At 37.7% G+C, this 20,818-nt stretch overlaps 1 protein-coding gene across 2 annotated transcripts in view; it reads right to left on the reverse strand.

Moving 5' to 3' along the window:
* The window catches only part of LOC126512091 (uncharacterized), a 63,307-nt gene extending 45,618 nt beyond the window's left edge, over window positions 1-17,689 (reverse strand). For both annotated transcript variants that reach the window (XM_050159652.1, XM_050159653.1), the window contains exons 1-4: window positions 17,232-17,689; window positions 16,728-16,874; window positions 16,461-16,527; window positions 5,256-5,339 (exon numbers count right to left, since the gene is read on the reverse strand). Coding sequence is in view for 1 of the 2 variants with exons in the window: in XM_050159653.1 (XP_050015610.1) it covers window positions 5,256-5,339; window positions 16,461-16,527; window positions 16,728-16,733 (157 nt within the window). In the remaining variant the exon portion in view is untranslated. The remainder of the gene's footprint in view (window positions 1-5,255; window positions 5,340-16,460; window positions 16,528-16,727; window positions 16,875-17,231) is intronic.
* Window positions 17,690-20,818: the final 3,129 nt, after the last annotated feature.

Raw genomic sequence — 20,818 nt, forward strand, 5'->3', positions numbered from 1 at the left:
ATTTTGCCTGCAAATGGATGGAAATAGAAAACACTATCCTGAGTGAGGTAACCCAGACCCAAAAAGATGAACATGGGATGTACTCACTCATAATTGGTTTCTAGCCATAAATAAAGGACATTGAGTCTATAATTTGTGATCCTAAAGAAGCTAAATAAGAAAATGAACCCAAAGAAAAACATATAGTTATCCTACTGGATATGGAAAGTAGACAAGATTGCCGGGCAAAAAATTGGGATCTTGGGGGTGGGGTGGGATGGGGGTAAGGGGAGATGGGAAGAGAAAACTGAAAGGGGAGGATGGGGGGCACACGGGGAAATGGGATGTTTTGGATAAAGGAAGGGTGGATATGGGAGCAGGGAAGTATATATCTTAATTAAGGGAGCCATATTATGGTTGGCAAGAGACTTGAACCTAGAGGAGTTCCCAGGTGCCCAGGACCATATCCCCAGTTAGTTCCTTGGACAGCTGAGGAGAGGGAACCTTAAATGGCCCTGTCCTATAGCCATACTGATGAATATCTTGCATATCACCATAGAACCTTCATCTGGCAATGGATGGAGATAGATACAGAGACCCACATTGAAGCACCGGACTGAGCTCCCAAGGTCCCAATGAGGAGCAGGAGGGAGAACATGAGCAAGGAAGTCAGGACCACGAGGAGTGCACCCACCCACGGAGACAGTGGGGCTGATCTATTGGGAGCTCACCAAGGCCAGCTGGACTACGACTGAAAAACCATGGGATAAAACCGGACTCTCTGAACATGGCCGATAATGAGAGCTGATGAGGAGCCAAGGACAATGGCACTGGGTTTTGATCCTACTTCATGTTCCGGCTTGGTGGGAGCCTAGCCAGTTTGGATGCTCACCTTCCTAGACCTGGATGGAGGGGGGAGGACCTTGGACTTTCCACAGAGCAGGGAACCCTGACTGCTCTTCGGATTGGAGAGGGAGGGGGACAGTAGTGGGGGGAGGGGAGAGGAGTGGGAGGAGGGGGAGGGAAATGGGCGGCTGGGAGGAGGCGGAATTTTTTTCTTTTTTTCAATAAAAAAAGAAAAAATCTAGAAACCAAACAAAATGCTATTATTTGTAATTAATCTGTTTTCCAGCTTGTGATGTTCGGTCTTAACAGTGTGGTGATGAGAGAGGCATGAAAAACCAAAGTAGGCTTCATGATCACTCCCACTAAAGTTCTCAACACAACTACCACGGCAGATAATTCCTCTATATACCACTTGGCCCTTTCTAGGCCATCAGAATCAAATTTTCTATGTGTTTGGGTGTGGGGGCGGGAATAATCCATTTAATCATTTGCATTTGAAATAGGCTCATGTTTCAACAAATGAGCAAGTGGTACAGAGAAAGAAAAACAAGCAGTCTGTATCTATTTGATCAGGTACAGGAAAGAGACTGTTTTCCCTTTCCTGTCTTTTGATACATTAGATTTAATACAAAAATCTAAGAGCAAATCTCAAATGACTGAAATACTTATCCTTACTTAGGCAACAGGAAATTAACTTACCTTAATACTAAGACCATTGCCTCTCACAGGAACCCCACAAGTATGCCGTATATTAATCAAGCTAAGTGCCCTACATACTAAAATAAATATGGTGTAATTGGTGGCTTTTAAGTATTCAACAAAGAATGATTTCATAAGTCCTATTAAATAATTGAAATCATAGCACACACATTTTTTTTTTCCAGCAGACTTTTCTAGAGTGCAGTTCTACTGGGAAAGCCTTCTGAATGCAAGCTTACTACCCACAGAAGAGTTCAAGAATTCCCTATTGACATAAAGTTTTAGAAAGATGAATTTTCCAAGCCCAATGGTGCTGAGGAGCAGAGAGGGAGCCATCAACCCTTTGGTCAGCAATGTAGAAGGTATAATGTGAGATAAAGTAAACAGTCACTGTCTCCATCAGAAACATAAAGTACTGCCAAGATGACCTGGAAATCATCTTTCCGCTAGCATATAGCAGCTTCAGTTGAGGTACTATTTTACTTCTGTAGTGAATGCTACTGCAAAAACCCTATTTGCCCTGATAATGATGTTATTTTTAATGTGTCTATACATATGAAATCAGAATATACCTATGAAATCAGAATATAACTCTGAAATCAGAATATAAATGCAAACTAATGGTATACTACACTGATGACACTGGGCCAAGTTACAGAACACTAGGAGTTATCACTTCGTGTGTGTGTGTGTGTGTGTGTGTGTGTGTGTATGCAAAATCATGATGGCTGCAGTTACACTATGACTTATCCTAAAGATTGGCCCCCAAGTGAGTGTTATAAAGCTCCTTCAGCAGGTTTAAAGTTCAAATCTGTGGATAAGGAAGCATTTCATGAGAATTTTCGACAAATGGATTTATCCCTAACATTACATCTTTATTACACTGGAAACATTCCATATACAACGAGACACTTAAAGCTTCAGCATAACGTAACAGCCACTTCTAGGAGTTGGAAAGTTTGAGATACTTCATGTGCAACCTCTGAGAGGCCTTCTCAATTCTACACTAGGAAACTTTCTAGGCGCTAAAGATTACTCTTCAAATACTTTTTATCTTGTTGGGGTCTGATTTGTTTTGTTTTACAATTGAAAATTCCCCAAGAAGAAATCACAAATACTAGAATAAGGTACTGATAACATCAAAATAGCAATATACAACACCTGGCTCGGACCCTAATTGTCCTTCCTTACGCATTGAGAGGTTAGAAGGTCCAGAGCAACGTGTGTGCTATTAACACAATACATATAATGCAAATCCCAGGTTTAAATTTAAACTTTCATGTTGCAACACTTGAAAAGGTTTAAAAATAAAACAAAATTAATTTTCATTGTATTTATTTAGCTGAACAAAGCAAAATATCACCGTGCAGAATATCACATATTTTAAGTGTAAATACATGTTTTTATATCTCCTATACTGACTGAGGTTGGCTTAATCAGTACAAGTATTTATAAACCAAACAAAACTATTCCACTCCATAGATCAATCATAGAAGCATTTTCAGAAATTCAACCATGGTAACTAGCTCGTCTTGTAAACGAATTATTTCAATAATGACAATGCTCTAGACTAAGCCTGCTGGGAGACAGTCTTGATTCCTGATGCATGAATTCTTCATGAGTGGGGATGGTATCAGAGAACCTATTCTCAGATGTTAAACTTCATATCTATTATCTCCCCAAAATGGCCCACATTAGAAAAATTTCACCCCAAAATGCTAAAATTAAGAATTATATTTCCAGCTATCAATAATATTAACCACTAATTTACTTTCAATAGAAAAGAATAAACCAAATGTGCAGCAGTATCTATCACTAGTGAGTTCTTTTAACTGTAAGTGGATGCTCTCCAGCACTAAAATAATGTTTATTCTGGCAAAATTTATGCTCAGAAAATACGTTATTTTTTTCAATTAAATTAGTCTAGAACTTTTCTGTGCATATTGTGTAATATCTTTTCCAATTAAAATCAACTTTTATTTCATCTTAAAATTGTCTCATAATATAAAAATTATCTATATTACATTATAAAAGAAAGTGCTACTTAGTTTTTAACAACATATAACCTTTTATATAATAACATTGTTGAAAAGTTTAATTCTCTAGTCTAATAAAGTTCACTATGTACAATCAACAATTCCCATGAACTCAGCATCAATGTTTTAAAAAGCAAACGCATATGTATTTGCCAGAGGAAGCTATCCATAGGAACAGATTTGTTGGCTCATATGACACAGTGTCAGCTATGTATTACATTAATTTAAAACTATACACCAGAACTAAAATAATTTATTAATTCAAGTGGATAAAATTCATCACTATGTTTTAATCTAATATTTGCCTTATTATTATTCAGGAAGTAGTCCTTAATTAATTTCTCTGTGGTTTTGATAACCATTCAAAAATATAGATTAATGCTTTTTTCATTAAAAAAATTAAGGCTGATATTCTCAAAAGTAAATCTGATTAGGCTGATTATCTTGATGTGAACTGTGCTTTTCCCAATTAAATTATAATTGAATATTTTCTGTGAAGTTATTGCTTCAAATCTGTAGTTTCAAATTTTTATATTTTAAGTATGCAGCAAATTGAAAGCAGTTTATTCAGAGTATTGCTTTGACAAGCACATTCTGACCTAGCTATTTCAATTCTCCCAATCTTTACTAAGGGTTGTAGGCTAAAATGAGTGCCCCCCACATCAAAGCATAATAAATCTAATAGTCATTTGATAAGTATTCATAAAACTATCCTGATAAGCTTCCTAAAAACTGAAAACATTAATCGCTCCATTACATCCTTTCATAAATCATGGAGCCCTTTGTTTTCATGAAATTAAAAATAGTACTCAAGTTGTCTATTAAAATTTTATTTATTATTTTTTAAAAATCATCAAAAATATTTTTAGTTCAATCATTTTTGGTTCTGTTTTCTGTTTTTCATTAGTATACATTATACACAATAGCTTTCGTGGACGCATAAATGTATAAATTGTGTTTTGATCATATTTACCCAGTATCCTCTCACCTCCCTCACTTCCATCGAATCCCTTACTCTTCTCAAATTGTTCTATTTCTACATTCACATCTTAAAATCCTTTTGAAAGAGGATCTTACTACATAGCTGGCATTGGCCTGAAGCTGATGTTGGCCTAAACCTTAAAATCCTCCTGCCTCTATCTTCTAAGTACTGCAACTAACTACAAGTGCGCACCACCACTTCAGACTAAAAGATAGGTTCATATATAGGTCATTGCGTGTGGTTTTACTTGTGACATGAATATGAATTCTATTCATTTTTAATTATTTGCATGAACAAAGCTACCTGCGTTCTCATTAGTAAAAATGAGAAATAAGGGCTAGGGATGTAGCTCAATGTCAGGGCAGGTTCCTAGTCTATGCAAGACATTTGGCTCTTTCCGAGTGGAATAGAAGAAAAGCGGGGCATTAGAAACAATAGTCACCCTCGGAGCTGTGGCTTTTTCAAAGTGCAGTTAGGTGGCACATTATTAGCAGGTATGAAGACCACTGCTAGAGAATGGTGTTGGAAAACCCAGAAAGAAAGGAAATGGGGCTAGGCTTTTGTGAAAGGTGAAATTTTATTTGATTACTACTTGCATTTCAGGATACAGAAGAAGTCACTAAAATGTAGTGTGCGCTAACTCATGTGCACAGTTCTTCAGGGTGGTAGTAGTTGGGAAAGTGTGGTTACGCGCAAATACTGTACTTACTCACTTTGGTCACTAGGTGGCAAATGCACACCATCCATGAAGCCCTTTCTCCATTTTGCACCGTGAGCTGTCTCAATCTTCCCAGGTCCTGTAGAAAGGAAAATTATATTTACAGATGGGACAATGAAGATTCGCTGGCATGGAACGGTGCGGTTTAATTGTATATATATATACCAATAGCAGAAATACCAGGAAACAAATCTGCAGTCTCTTTGCCAAGGACAGCAGCTAATTCTTACCATCTCTGAGAATTTCGGGAATGACCTTGTTTCATGATTGTAGTCTATTTTTGTTAATAAACTAATCTTTATTGGCATATTCACAAATATAAAATGTCTATGACAAAATGAAAATTCAATATAAAAATCTAATCCTATACAGCTAAACAGTTTGTATCTAACACAAAAAAGTAATGGCAGCGCCAACTAAATGCATGATATTCTAAGCACAATGCAAAGTGTTCCATTATACAAATTCTCCAAGAATCCTGAAAGGTAAGTGCTATGGATACTCCTATGTTACAGGTTGGGAAGGCAAGAAAAAAGGCCACACATCACACACATGGCAAGTATGTGTCAGAACTTGGATGAAGATGAAGTATTCATTTTGTATTATATTTCAATACCTAACATTTAAGTATTAAAGTATGACATTTTGATGATGGATAGGTATGTCTATCTATATATGTATTTTCTTTATTTGCCTGCATACATTTATATTTATATGCTTCTGTGTGAATTATATTTATGACTCTGTACTTATGAAAGTGTGTGTGCACAATCACGTGTCCTAAAGATATTTTTGGTAATTTTCCCGCCTACATTTAATGGTATCGTCAACTTAGAGGGGTTGATAATTGTTGTTCTCTCAAAGAGACTAAAAACAACGGCAAAAAAAAAAAACACACATTAAATGAGTTAGTTTTAAAAGTGTTTGTATGTCTATTTATAAGTGGTCAGAAATCTATGTTTTCAGCTGGGCAGTGGTAATTCACACCTTTAATCCCAGCACTCAGGAGGCAGAGGCAGGAGGATCTCTGTGATTTCAAGGCCAGCCTGGTCTACAAGAGCTAGTAGTTCCAGGACAGGCACCAAAGCTACAGAGAAACCTTGTCTCAAAAAAAAAAAAAAAAAGAAGAAGAAAGAAAGAAAGGTTTTCACAATATAAATCCACATGTGTCTTGTGTATGCAGATCTGTTTCTATTTGTAGCATAAAGTCCTAAGGCATGCATCTATACACTCATTTTAGCATATGCTTATTTATGTGTGTATTTGTCTGTTTGATGAACATCATTAAAAGCTTAGGAGACCATATGTAAATTACTTTAATGAGTATGTGCAACAACACATGGATTCGTTAACATGTAAGGAACTATCTGTACATGTGTGCAACTGCAAGTCTGTACATGTTTGCGAATGTATTTTTATGTGTTTTGTTATTTTTAAGTATATATGTACATCTCTTTGTGTTTAAGATATGGTCTACCTAGCCATTTTGTGAGAATATATGACATCCAAGTGCCTATCTGTATTTGCAATTATGTCTATGTAAACAAGTGCATTTATAGAGTACTGTGTGCACAAGTTTGAAAAATTCTCGATGCATCTCCATCCAAGTGTTTACACAGGTATATGCATATGGAGCACTGTGATTGTAAACTGGCGCATTGCTTTCTGCAAGTTTATGAAATTGTCTATACATCTCTGTACACCTTTCTGTGCCATCTTCAAATATAGATATAGGGTGTACAACTATGATTCTTTGTACATGTCTGGGTTGATAGGAATCCGTTTCTGGACATACATGAATCTAAGCACACTCTTATTAGTCTGAATAAGTTGCTATAAAATTTAAACATAAATATGCTTGTCTGCATACATTTTGAGAGCATCCCTTTGTCTGTATGTCTATTTGTGTAGTTCAATGTTTCTGTAGATGTGTTTATCAATATGTAAATCCTTGATCAATATAACTGTATATACAACTCCATAAATATATGTATTGCTATGCATGTAGAAATCTCTTCATGAGTCCACTTTTGTTTTGTTTGTGTGTAGAAATCTGCTTAGGCATCTCTGTCACAGATATGTGCTTACGCATTTCTGTATGTATACCCAAATGTCTTGATTTGTGCATATTTATGTATACATGCATATTCATGTGTTTTAATGATGAGCAGAACTTTTTGTATATGTAGGCATGAGCATGTTCCTGCAGTTTTTTTTATCACAATTATGCCTCTGTGCATGTGTGTCTCAAAGCATGTGAATACCATTATATAAAGATCTAGACACTGTTAGATTTTTCAGTGTGGTATACTGAGTTTTGTCTAATTAAATGAATCTCTGAGCATGTCAAATGTGGGGCAAGTTGCTGTATGATGTCACATGAATGGTGTGGATTATGTCTTCCTATGCATAGTTTTTGTCTGCATCGTGCTATGTGTATATTACACCCATCTAAGAAAACTGTGGAGCTAGGTTAATTTCTTGGCTGATCAGCGCATTTCTGTGTGCTAATACAAGGCTGCTAGATATGATCGGGCAAGTTTGATAAGGTGAAGTGAGTCTGGGTGCTGTAGAGATCTTCCTGTTGAAAAGGCAGTCTCTTTGTCCAGTCTCTTTGTCTTTAGAGTAACAAATAGTCATGTTGTGTGCTGTCATTCTGATAAAAATGTGGCTCTAGGTGTTATGAACAAGAACAGGGTGGTTTGAAGAGTTACTGAGCTGGAGACCTTCTGAGGGAATTTCTTGTGTTGCTGGTCTATGCCTAATGGGGTATGTGTGTGAACTGTGAAATTGTGTTCTGCATTAAAGGGGGAAAGGGCAGCCTGCTGAGGTAACGTCATAGATTGCAGGCTGGCTCTATGATTGTATTACGAGTATTGTGAATTTGGTGTGAAGTCTAAGTGTTTTGTATAGTGCCATGGCTTTCATGACCATAATTTTCTAGATGAGCTCAAGTTCATTGCAAGTCATGGTCATTGGCTCTAGAACATATCCTCATGTTTCAGGGCATATCCAGGTGTTGGAGTCTATCACTCTTGAGATGCTATGTTGGAGGAAGCCAAGTTTTGCATTTTAGACATGTCTCCGTGTAAAATCAATAGGGATGAAGTACCTCAAGTCTGGGGTTCATCTTGCATATAACATGTCATTTCTAGTGGTTTTGGTCTGTTGCAGCTCTGTGTATTATGGGGGCAGGTCTGCAATACATAGGTTAACTCAATGTGGTATGAGGTTTGCTAGGGTTCTAAATGAATAAATGTAAGGCTGGGGTGTGATGGAGTCTGTGCTATGTTTTGTAAATTCAGTCTAAAGTAAGACACAGTTCTGTCTATTATGAGGCATGTCATTATGTAATTGAATGTATTGTGAATCGTGGGCCTTTTTGTTAGGTGTTTGATGATTGCGTTTTTATGGTATGGCATTTTTGCCCATTATGATGTCTGTGCCTTATTTCTTGTGTATTAGTACCCTTATGTACTGTTTCCATGCATATGTCGTGCATTTCAGGCCATGTGTCGATGTGGCATGATGTGAGACTGTGAGAAAATTCTGCATTTTCAGGTCTGAACTTGGTGAAATTCTACATTGTTCACACACTCTAATGTGGGCTTAGTCTGTATGCACGATTGAGTCCTAGATGCTTCCGAGTGAGTCTAGATATAGGAGAAGGCCTGAAAACTGGCAACTGTGGGGCTGTAAAGAGTAACTATGAACTTTGATAGGATAGTGTTGGGAGTGAGCATGCACACTAGAAATGCTGCCCAGAGGATGGGTCAAGGGTGTGTATGCATTCTGGTAATCATCTAGATGCTAGATTGATCCAAACATATTTTTAAAGTCAAAATATATTATGGAGATATATGTCTTTGAGGCATATAAATGTGTAGTTGGTATGTCTACATACTGTAGGACAAGCATAGATCTTGCTGTGGGAGTTTCTGTAAATGTGGAGTACCGGTGTCTAGCTTCATACTGTAAGTTTGGTTTCAATCCTTCCTGTTTAGTATGAGGCAAACTTTTGTGTTAAAGTGTCAAATTTCTCATTGCCTGATAAGTGTCTGAATTTGGAATAAAGTTTGTTGAATGTAGACATCTTATCTTAGGGGGCTGGTTTGCATTCCTTGTAGGACATGAGCAATGAAAGTCTGGTTTGTGGGGCAGTATGAGTCTCACTGGGTTAGATTCAATGTACAAGGTATCTCAGTTGGTAGTGGGTAAAGGGTGTCATGTGAAAATACAAGTATTACAGGGTAAATAAACACTATTGCTGCATATTTTTAAGTCTTATGGAGGGAATTGCAATATTACACAGTGTATGTATATAAAGATTATTGAAGTTTTTTGATATGTTGTCCAAGATTTTCTAAGCAAGACTTTCAAAGAGCTGAGGGGTATTAACAATAGTATATTGTGGAAAACACAACTGTATAATTGTGCTGTGAGAGCTGTCTGAACAGGCTAGGCCTCAACAGTTCGGGGAGTCCAGGTCCTGTGTGGTAAGCCAAGGTATGCAATGAATTGAAGTGATATATATGTTAAGAGCTTCATCTCAATGTTTTTCAGCATTTCAGACTTCTGCTCTAAAACCAGTGTGGATAATGTAGAGGGGGAAGGAGTATATTATGGAGCTAGTCTGGTGCTGCAGAGTAGATCTGTGTCTTGTTGATATTATTGCCATCATCATTGTTATCATCACTACTTACCTTGAGTGTATGGCCTTACTTAATAGCTGTCAGTATGCACATGTTCTGTGGGGCTCATATTTTTATTGGTGAGACAATCTGTATATTGTGGTATAAACCTAACAATATGGGAGCACATCTGCTCATTGGAGGTATTATGAAGGGAGTCAAGACATTATGGGCATTATATAGCAGTGTACTGTAGATTCTTCTATGCTTTATCAAGTTTCTATGTACTGTGAACCAGTTTGATATTTTAAAAGCAAATAACAATAACAACATACTGTGGGTCAAGCCTAGGATTTTAAGCAAGTTTAGTTAGTTGGAGGTGCTTGAATAATCTGTGATGTTTTCAGCTGTGCATGGCAGGCATGGTTTTATAGGGCAGATCTGAATCTCATGTATTGATCTGGATGTCTTGGAGTGGCACTTGGTCAGTACACTACAGTAAGATGGAGATGCGGAGGGCATGTCTAGCATCATAGTGTTCATGTGAACTTTCTCAAGTACTTCTTTCTTGTTATTGTTTTGGTTTATTGTTTAATTGGTTTGATTTTGTTTGTTTTCAGACATGCTCTCATGCATCCCAGGTTGGTTTTGAACTCGCTGTGTAGCTAGGGATGATCTTGAACTTCTGATCCTCCTGAGCACTACGGTTACAGGTACACATCACCATAGCCAGTTTTATGCAGTGCTGGGAATGAAACCCAGTGCTCTCTTATATTCTACCTACTAAGCTACAGCCCCAACCATTGTCAGCTACATCATCACGAGACTACGTTTTAAGACTAGTAGATGTTGTCTGGAGATCATGTATATTATAGGACAAATTGAAGAAAATTAAGGAAAGGCCTGGGTTTCATGGAATTTGTATGGGGGCATGTATAACCGTGTTACAGCGATTCTTAATATGGTGAAGCGCACCTGCAACTGTAGAAAGTGTCCATGAATTATCCAGACTTCTAATTGCTTGGAGATGTTTGCATTGTTAAGAAGGTATTTTCAGAGATAAGCTATTAGTTTTAGAAATAACTACAGGCTATGCCTGTATACTCCTGTTAAGGTTTTCTGGGGTGAACCTAGTGAGTCAGGTGATAGTGGGCAATGCTGGGATGACAGGATCAGCCTGTGTGCTTCGCATGAGTCTGGGTGTTACAAGTTTTGGTGTCATGTGTGTTGCTCGGTTTCTTTACGTGTTGTGAGGATATTTTCTGGTTGAGGTGGAGTATATCTTTGCCTTGTTGTCCCTTTGCATATTCTTCATTGTTTCTTCTGATGCTGACCTAGATTTTATAGAGGGAAGGGGGAATTGTGTGGATACAGCCCGTGTGTTGATAGTAAAAATCTGTGTGTACATATATTGCAAAGCATGTCTCTGTATTGTGAACTTTATTCATTGATCGGCAGGCTAATCTGGTATTTGGGGTGTGATTATGTACAATGTGAATATTTGGTCACTACATGACATGTCTTGAACTTCTTCATTACATCTATGTGCTACAGAGCATATCCGTGCATTTTGTCTTGTGTAGAGTGTGCTTCTATGACAAAAATTACAGTAAAAAGAATGTATTCCGTGCTGCCAATCTGTATGCTGTAGGGAGATACTATTGACTATGGGGCACTTCCTCCATGTTTTAGGATATGTCTGGCAGCTGGAAGTCAATTTACATGATATAAGGAATATCTGGGTGAGGTGAAATAGTTCTACGTATGGTTTGTGTATATATGCATTATGAAATAGTTAATGTATGTTGGCCAATATACTGGTGTTCATGATGCACCATATTGTATAGATAAGCCAGTATTTCACTAGAACAGTATATCTGGATACTAGGTAGAATTTGTGTGTTGTAGGGCAGGCCCTAATTTCTGAGTTATGAAGCTAGTCTCTTCACTGTGGTAAGGTTTGTATTGTGCCATGACTTCTGTATTTTGAAGAAATTTGTGTGCTGTGGATTATTTTAAACTGAGTTATCTGGGTTGGGAGTGTATAGAATACATAACATATGTATGTGTGTGTGTGTGTGTCTGTCTGTCTGTATGTATGTATGTATGTATAGGAGCATGTGTTAGAGCATTTGGTAAAAATTAGATGAGTCTTTATATGGATGAATTTCTGTATTTATGCACTGTATTGTGTATACTACACAGTGTATCTAAGTGTCATGTGGTGAGTATATATGCTGTGTAGACACCATGTATAGGTGAATCTAAATGTGACCTAAATACAGTCAACACAGATGTAGTGGTCAAAGCATAGCTTGTGATTAGACTGTGTGCTTCATGGAGGACAGGGAATGTGTAGAAGGGTTGGTTTTAGTTGAATCTTACCATTTTATTGTCCAGTTTAGTGCATGTTAACAACAGCAGTATCAGCAGATCAGATACTGTTGTAAAGACTTTAGAAGCATTAACCCATTTGTTCCTCTTAACAATTGTAGGTACAGGAATCATTATTATTCTAAATTTATAGATCAGAAAAGGCATAGAGTGGTCCAAAAATTTTTCTCAGGTCATAAACTTACATTGATGTGTTAGGGATTTCAGTCTAGGCAGTTGGGGCTCTGAGTTCAAGCTTTGTAATAGGGAGTTGATCTAACTTCAGCTCACCAAACTTTTTGTGCACTCTGTTTTGAGCTTATGTGAGCTGAGGTTCGCCTTTGCTTTGTGCCACATTGGGAACAGTGGGTTGGGTTTTTGTACTGTAAGCATGGCTTTGCTTTTTATGAGTCTAGTTGCTTAAATGCAAGCCTGAAAGTTGAAAATGACTTTGTGTAGATGCTGCCTTGTCATACAGATGTAAGGTATTTAAGAACATAATTGTTTAGGGGGATAACTCTGTGTGATTGGGCTTAAATAGGCCTTAGAAAGCTACCCTTGGGGGAGGGGGCTGGGGAAAAGACTTAGTAGTTAAGAACACTTGCCACTCTTGTAGAGGACCCAGGGTCAATTCTCAGCACCCAAAGGGAAGCTCACAAATGTCTGTAGCTCAGGTTCCAGGGGACCTTAAACCCTAATCTGTCCTCAGTGGGTAACAGGCATATATATGGTGTGTGGACATATTTGCAGGCCGAACCCCCATACACGTGTATTTTAAACTTTTAAAAAAGTTAATTTGTGACGTATGGGATATGTGATCATATGTGTGGGGGTGTTTTCATATAGATCAGATATACGTGTAAGTAATGAGGTATGAAGCATATAGTTGTTTATGAGTCAAATAAAATAAATGTGTTATAAGAAGGAGCTATGCATTAAAATATGATCCTCTAAACTTAGGAGTGTGAATTTAAGAACACGTTTGTGAATAGCAAAGAAACCCACATGCTTTGGAATAAATATTTGCGTATAATGGGATGAATGCCAGACAGTACATAAGTTTATGGTTATATAAGTTTATGGTTATACCACATATATGATATAATGTGGATCTTTGCTATATGTGGTAAATCTGTGTATTGTAGACCCAGTCTGTGTGTTGTAAGGGGAATGTGTACATATGAAGTGAGCATATGCATTATAGACCAAATTTCTTAATTCCATTGTCAATGTTTACATTGTGAGTGGCATCTAGTTTAGTGTGCTGTCTGTACTCTGTAGGGTATAAGGTATTATGGGGTGTTGTCTGTATGTAGTAGGGTATTTCTTTATGTTCCAGGACTAATCTATGTACTGTGGAAAAATCTATATTGTTAGATGGTTTTAGATACTTTAAATAAGCACCTCCACTTTATTAAAAATGGTGGGTTGGAAGGAGGAAGGTGATGGTAATGTAAATGAATAAATCTAACCGTTTCTAGCAGGCACTTTATTATACTAAACATAGCTTAGGTTGTTTTTTTTTATTCATGATAATTCTTCAAAGTAGCTACCACTGTCACCTTTGTTTTGCAGATGAGTAAACCAAAGAACATAGAAATATACTTACCTGTGGTGATATAATTAGGAAAGGCTGGAATCTGGAGGCAAGGCCAGGAAGCCTGGGTCCAGAGGCCTTGCTCTTAAAGGATACCAAGCTGTATCTCTGCTGTAGGCCAGCATTGTAAGCTCAATGATATGGTAAACCATGTCTGTCCTCTAAAATGGAAATCTATGCAACGTGAAGTTAATACATGTGCTATATATGTCCATAATGTATTATAGTACATATCTGTAACATGTTCTGTGTATATATGTCTACATGATAGGCAGCTTTTACTTGCATTATGAAGTGTTGTGATGTAACTGCACAATGTAAAACAAATCTATGCATTCATGGGTAAGCCTATAACTTAAAGACATACATATTATGATTGCGTGTATTACAGGGCAAGTCTGTGGCCTGAATGGCTTGTGTACATTTAGGGTGTCACTGTTTGAAAAAATTTATATGAGTTTTGAGGCAAGTATGTATACTAATAGTTGATTTTGTGCATTCTGGTAGAGTTCTGTGCATATGCTAGGTATTTTTTGTAGATAAGAGTGAAACAGTCTGTGTGCTTTGTAGTAAATCTGAGAGTCACTGAAACATGGGCTTCGTGTGTTTGGGGGCATGTGTCTAGACGATAGAACCACTGTAAGAAGTGATTGTGTGAGAGGAAATAGAAAATACATTACTGTTACAGAATTTTCAGCATTGTGGCAATGGAGTGTCGTCCTCTGATGTGTGTGTTCAGATCTTATAGTTTCACACCTGTGTTGGGGGATAACTTTGGATACTGTGGCCCACCTTTGTGATGGATGTGGGGAGGAGCCTTGAGTACCTTAGAAGGAAATTCTGCAAACGTGGAAGGAGATTTGGGTAATGTGTGGCAAATACGTGCTTCTGAGGCAGGTATGTGCACTGCAGCTTTGCATTGTATGTTTATCAAAAGATGAATTGGCACACTGTAGTGCAACTGTGTTATCAAATTAAAATCCTGTTTAACAAGGAATGATCTATGTGTTTCAGGGTATACTACTATACTGATATGTGATGGAAGAGTGAGCATGGTCCAGGGTTATGGGGAATGTCTCTATACCATAAGTTTAACACGTTTCATGGGGTAAATGTGCACAGAATAAGGAGGGTGTGTAATGAGAGATAAGCCTGTGTCCTGTTAGATAAATACCATATAACAAAGATCATTCCATTTGTCAGAGGGAGAGTTTGTCCTTTGGGTGAGTTTTGGTATCATGGCAAGGGATTTTAGCTGTGTTGTACATCTGTGTTCAAGGAGAAACGATGTACAATATGGGATGCTGCTGTGGTGTGGACAGTCTGTGCTCTGTGGTGAAGGTTCCCATGATGTGACAAGAATCTGTGTGTTGTGGACAAGGCTACATGGTCTTGCAAGTGTTAGTGTGACGTGAGGGAAGTCTGTTTCCCATGAACTTCACCAGCCAGGAGTTCAGTTGGTGGAGCACACATGGGGTGATTGTGCTGTAGGGAGAGACTTGCTGTGCTGAGTACTTATGTGTTCTGGGGAGAATCTATGTGCTCTGGGAAGCAATCTGTGTTGGATAAATGAAGTCTGTATACATTATGTATTCTTTACAGGATCCGTGGGATGTAAAGGTGAGCTACAGTGTTGAGATACAGGCACTGTATCCATGGTGAGACAAGAATCATCATGTGGGGCTCATAAAGGTCCTTTAGCTTGGTCTCTGTGTGGAAGAGAACCTGCTCTGATCTAAAAGAGCCCAGTGACATGGAAGGTATGTAATAAGGGGCAAATGTATTTACTGTAGTATGTATTAATGAGCCTCAGGGGGTAGTGCAACATCCTGTTGCAGGGCATCTGTATGCTACATGAGAGGGGTAAATTCTGTGTGCATTCTGTTGGGGTAAATGTGTCTCTCATTTGGTCAGTAAAAGCATTATGATAAGGTAGTGTACCGCGCAGGCACAAGTCTGGTTCCAACAGTTTTCCTTTAACATCTACAAATAACAATAAATAACACCTTTAATAGTTAATATGTACCACTTTTCTTAAATGTGTTGTTATTATTCCCATTTCACAGCTGAAGAACCTGAAGCCCAGGAAGTCTAAAACTGTTCTGTGGTCATGCAACTGACAAGAAAGAGATGGAGGTTCGAATCCAGGCCGTCTCTTTCCTATAGCCACACAAAAATATCTGGGACCTTAATAATTAGAAAAATGTCATGGTCACTGGTGAAACTACTGGCTGCAGTTGTACTGGGAGAGAAAAGAGAGAATTTCAAAGTCTTCTGAGAATTTTTTTTTTAATGTAATGCTCTGTGTACCATAACAGTGTCAGCTTAGGGAGAAAAAAAACTGATGTCATGTCTATGGAATACCTCTTCCAGCCTCTGTGGACCCCCAAGATTCCTCCCAAGGCCCCACAGCTGCATTCTGCCACTGCAGATGAGGCAATACGCATGCTCTGGTGAAGTCCTGTTGCCAGGGAAACCAGCCTCAGTCATAAACAAATCATAGCCTAATGTCGCAAGTCAGGAAATGACTGGAGCTGTGTCTATGAGTCAAAAGAGTACCTTGCAGTAACAGCAGGCAAAGAAAGCAGCTGCTACTTACCTCCCTTTCCTTCCAAAGTCAGAGAAGACGAGTGCTTTGAAGTCGCTGGGTGGGGGAAAACGCTGTGCTGGAGAGTAAGGGGTACAACAGAGAACAGCAGGTGATTTTTAACTGTCAAATACTTCTGTTACTGTTTAACTTACCTCCTACTAAAATCCTCCATGTTTTATGTCTTGACCCTTCCACTTGCAGTAAAAAGAAATGGACCATAGCCATGTTTTCCTGTCTCAAGAGATAATGACAGTGGTAGCAAGTACCAAAACTCACCTCCATCCTTTAAATTCTGAGATCATTGTACTGCCAGCAACATAATTGAAAACGTTTCTTCATCTCATACATTTCTTACATTTCCCTCTTATTTCTCTCTAGAAAATTCCAGGAACTGAATCCACACAGCTTTACCTCTTTAAATACCTGAAGAACAGAAAAACTTTAGAACAAGCATTAATCTCTGAAGTACTTTTTAAACGCACAACTGGAATGTCAAGAGCATCCAAAAGGAATACCACATTGGACTCCTTAACTTCTAATTTGTAAAAAATAATTATTAAGATTTTAACTATTTAACATATATATACACACAAACACACATAACATATATGCATCATGTACATAACTTGTTTGAAAATACCTGTTCTAAACTACATAGAACTAGGATTCTTGAAAGGCAAAAATATAAACACAGTGCTTTAGCAGGCTGCTGGATGTAGCAAGAAGGTAAAAGTACTATAATGGAATGTAGCCATCTTGAGTAGAGAGAAAATGGCCGACCTTTGGAAAGCTACACCTTATCTAATGGGAGAACAGCTGTTGACACATCACATCAGTGGAACAAGGTTGTGTTATTCAGTTCAAGATGCTGAAACCATTGGCAACCTATCTGGAAAAGGCACAAAATTAGATTCTATTTTACACTACACATTTAAAATGAATACTATACAGATTGCAGAGTTAATTGTAAAAGAAATTAATTAATTAAATTTCCAGAGAAAATACAGGTGAATGTTTATGTGGAGGAATACCTCAAAAAAGAGAGATAACGTAAAAATAAACTGACAGGCATAGATATTTTAAAAGATAAAGCAGTAATGTGTCCCCAAAATTGCCATCATAAGTGACAAAACTATATATGCAAATAATGACTTGAAAGTGTTTTAATCACATATGTTAAACAAACTAAGCAAGATGTTTTTGACAAGAGAAGAAACCTGAAACTGATTCATACCCATTTGATCCATGAAATCCACATCTGAATTTTTTCCTAGGGGGGAAAGAACAGAAGGGTGCACAAAGATTTATGTAGAAATATATTCCTTAAATCATTATAGCAAAAAGCATATTTATACATTTATTATTTGTATTGTGATCACCATGAGATCAAAAATTATGTATTCCTGAAAAACATTCCTGTGAGATACTTTAAAATATGAGAAATTATTTATAAAATACGTTTAATGAATAAAGCAGAATAAAGACTTCACATCTGATCATTATTTTGTATTAAATATGCATTTCTATGCATATATTTGTATATATGCAGAGAAAAGAGACTGACAGCAATATGCTAAGGTTACGGCATTGCGCATAATCTTTATAGTCATCTTTTAATTTTTCCAAGTTCTGTACAATACTGTCTTTTTATAATAAAGGAAGAGCCAACATTATAATGAGATACTTTAATAAACATAGGAAAGCTCTGAGATTGCGGAAAAGAAAGTCTAGGAAAAAAGTAAGAATTAAATAAATAGCAATGGAACATTACACAAAATTAACTCATGATCCAGCACAGCATGATTCCAGCATTATTTGCATGTTAGGATGTATAGAATTTCTTATACAAGATGGAGTCCTGAAAATTTTTCTTCACTACACCAGAGAATGGTCACATGTCCCTGGATGCGTCAGTCACCCTTTGCCGCAGTGCTCTCCTGTCCCCCCCCCCCCCCCCCCCCCCCCCCCCCCCCCCCCCCCCCCCCCCCCCCCCCTTCATCATGCAGGCTCCGTTTCCCTGAAAACTATGACCCCAGCAGACATGTTTAATTTGGGGAATGGCTTATCTTCAGAGACTTTCAAATAAGCTTTTTCATTCTCATATTCCTCTCTGATCTTCGTTTTGTTATCTAACTCCAAAGCCCAGCTCCCTTTCCCTTTTCCTCTTCCCTTTGGGTCATGTGTCAAAACCAATCTGAATTCAAAAAAAAAAATTTTTGAAAATACACGACTTCACCTCTTTTTCTGCTTTCTTGCAGTAACCAACCTAAAAGAGTACACACAATTTCAGAGATATTGAGAAACAAACAAAATGTTGTATCCATAGGAATCTCTGCTACATTCTCACATTCCTTTTCAAAAAAAAAAAAAAAAAGCGCCGAGAACATTCTATCTTTACTGTACAGCATGACATGCAAAAAGCAAATGGATTTTACAAATGAAGGCACAGTCATAATATTTGTTATTTCTTTTTCATTATTTTCACCCTACAACCAAATTTTCTCCATTCAATACACATTCATCTCTCCTACAAAGCAACCAATCGTAACATTATTACAGTCTGCCCTCTTCATTTCCTTTCCTACGCAGACGTGTCACCGCACCATCTTCTTAATTAAAAACAAGTAGAGTGCGCTATCCTATCCTCCAATGCAAAATATTCTCCCCACAGCAAGAAAATAAACCAAATTAAAAAAAAAACCTGAATAATGAATCAAAACTATCATGTCATCATGCCTAATTCAAACATCATAAAGCTGAAATACCTTCAAAAAAATCTTATTTTGGCGAGCATCTTACGAAATTTGCTATTTTTATGTGTTCTTATTTTCTTCTATCGAGTCATTCATCATTTAGAAAGCGAGCTTTAAACTAGGAAAGTGACCATGTAATCTTTAGAATATAACCCATTTTCTTGGTGCTACGGACTAGACAAATTCCTCCACAGTTCTATGCTATCTTGTTTCATCAAAATGTGTCACTTGCTTTAGAAAGCGGAGCTTTAACAACTATTTTATGAGAGCTTTCTTGGCTACTTACCAGTTGCGTGCTGTCTGTCTCTCCATCAGCTCCGAGGCTGTCGCACTGAAGGAGTGGGAGGGGACAACAGCAGCGCAACAGCCTCTTGAAAATAAACTGCGCTGTGAAGAAGGGATTAGACCAATGACAAGAAATGAAATGCCTTAAGATTCTCCTCCCAAATCCCCGGAAAACATCAGGTCATGCTAAACACTGCATGCTAAAATTCATATGCTCAACAAAGGACAGATTTTAACGGCTCAACTTCGGACACAGAACACACTTTAATTACCTTGATTTTCAGTGGAACCCCCACAGTAGCCTGGGCTTTTGGCTCTCCCGTCTCCTAGCAACATTCTCGCATTAATACACTTTTCCCGCAGTAGTCCTATTAGACATCAGAGAACACTGACAAGGTCTAGCTTCTTCGGAGGCCCACTACTAGATTCTGTTACTCAACATACATTCTCCTGTAGGGAAGTAACATGAAAAGTGAGTGAAGAACTCATCCAAAAAATATATAAATTGCATTTCAAAGTAGAAAGCAGATCAACTCGTCCTGATTCAAGACTATTTGGGAACAGAAAGTTTAAAAAGGAATAGAATATAGTCTACTTTCCCTCTAAAACTTTCTATTCTAAAAATCCACATACAGTATAAAATAGGTATTTTGTTTAACTTTTCTAGAATTAGCCTCAGGTAACATTTATAAGTAAATTTGTCATTAGATTTCTTTCCAAATAATGAATTACCAATAGGTAGAGAAAGAGCAGGTATATTTAACCTTTTAACATAAAAATACAAAATTGTACATCCCAATAAAGCACTGCTTACCTCTATAATGTAGCTTTAATTTTTTGCTTTTGCTTCCAAAAATCTGTATGTTTAAGAATGATGATGTAGTTCTGCTATACTCATAGACAGAAGTCTCGTATAATTGTCATCAGAGAGGCTTCATCCAGCAACTGCTGGGAGCAGATACAAGAGACCCACAGCCAAACATTCAGGGAATCCTGAGGGAGAAAGGTCAAGAGGGAGAGAGTGGTCAAGAGAACTCACAGGATCAACTAACCTGGGCCATGTTTTGTTGATAATTATGGGAACCTTTCCTTTTCCGAAGAGAAATGGAGGAATGGGTGGGTAGGGGAAGCAAAGGGAAAGCAGTGGGGAGGGACTGGGAGGAGAAGAGGGAGGGGAAATAGGAGAGAAGAATAAAAAGGAGTATGAAATAGCACTATTAAAATTGAAGAGGCATTTTCCTCCTACTGGGTTGCCTCGTCCAGCCTTGCTGTGATGCTATGTACCTGGCCTGATTATAGCATATTATTGTGGATTGTTGTGCCATGTCC

Source organism: Alexandromys fortis, unplaced genomic scaffold (genome assembly GCF_014885135.2).
Source record: "Alexandromys fortis isolate MF-2015 unplaced genomic scaffold, M_Fortis_MF-2015_v1.1 scaffold_95, whole genome shotgun sequence".
In the NCBI taxonomy this organism is placed as follows: domain Eukaryota; kingdom Metazoa; phylum Chordata; class Mammalia; order Rodentia; family Cricetidae; genus Alexandromys; species Alexandromys fortis.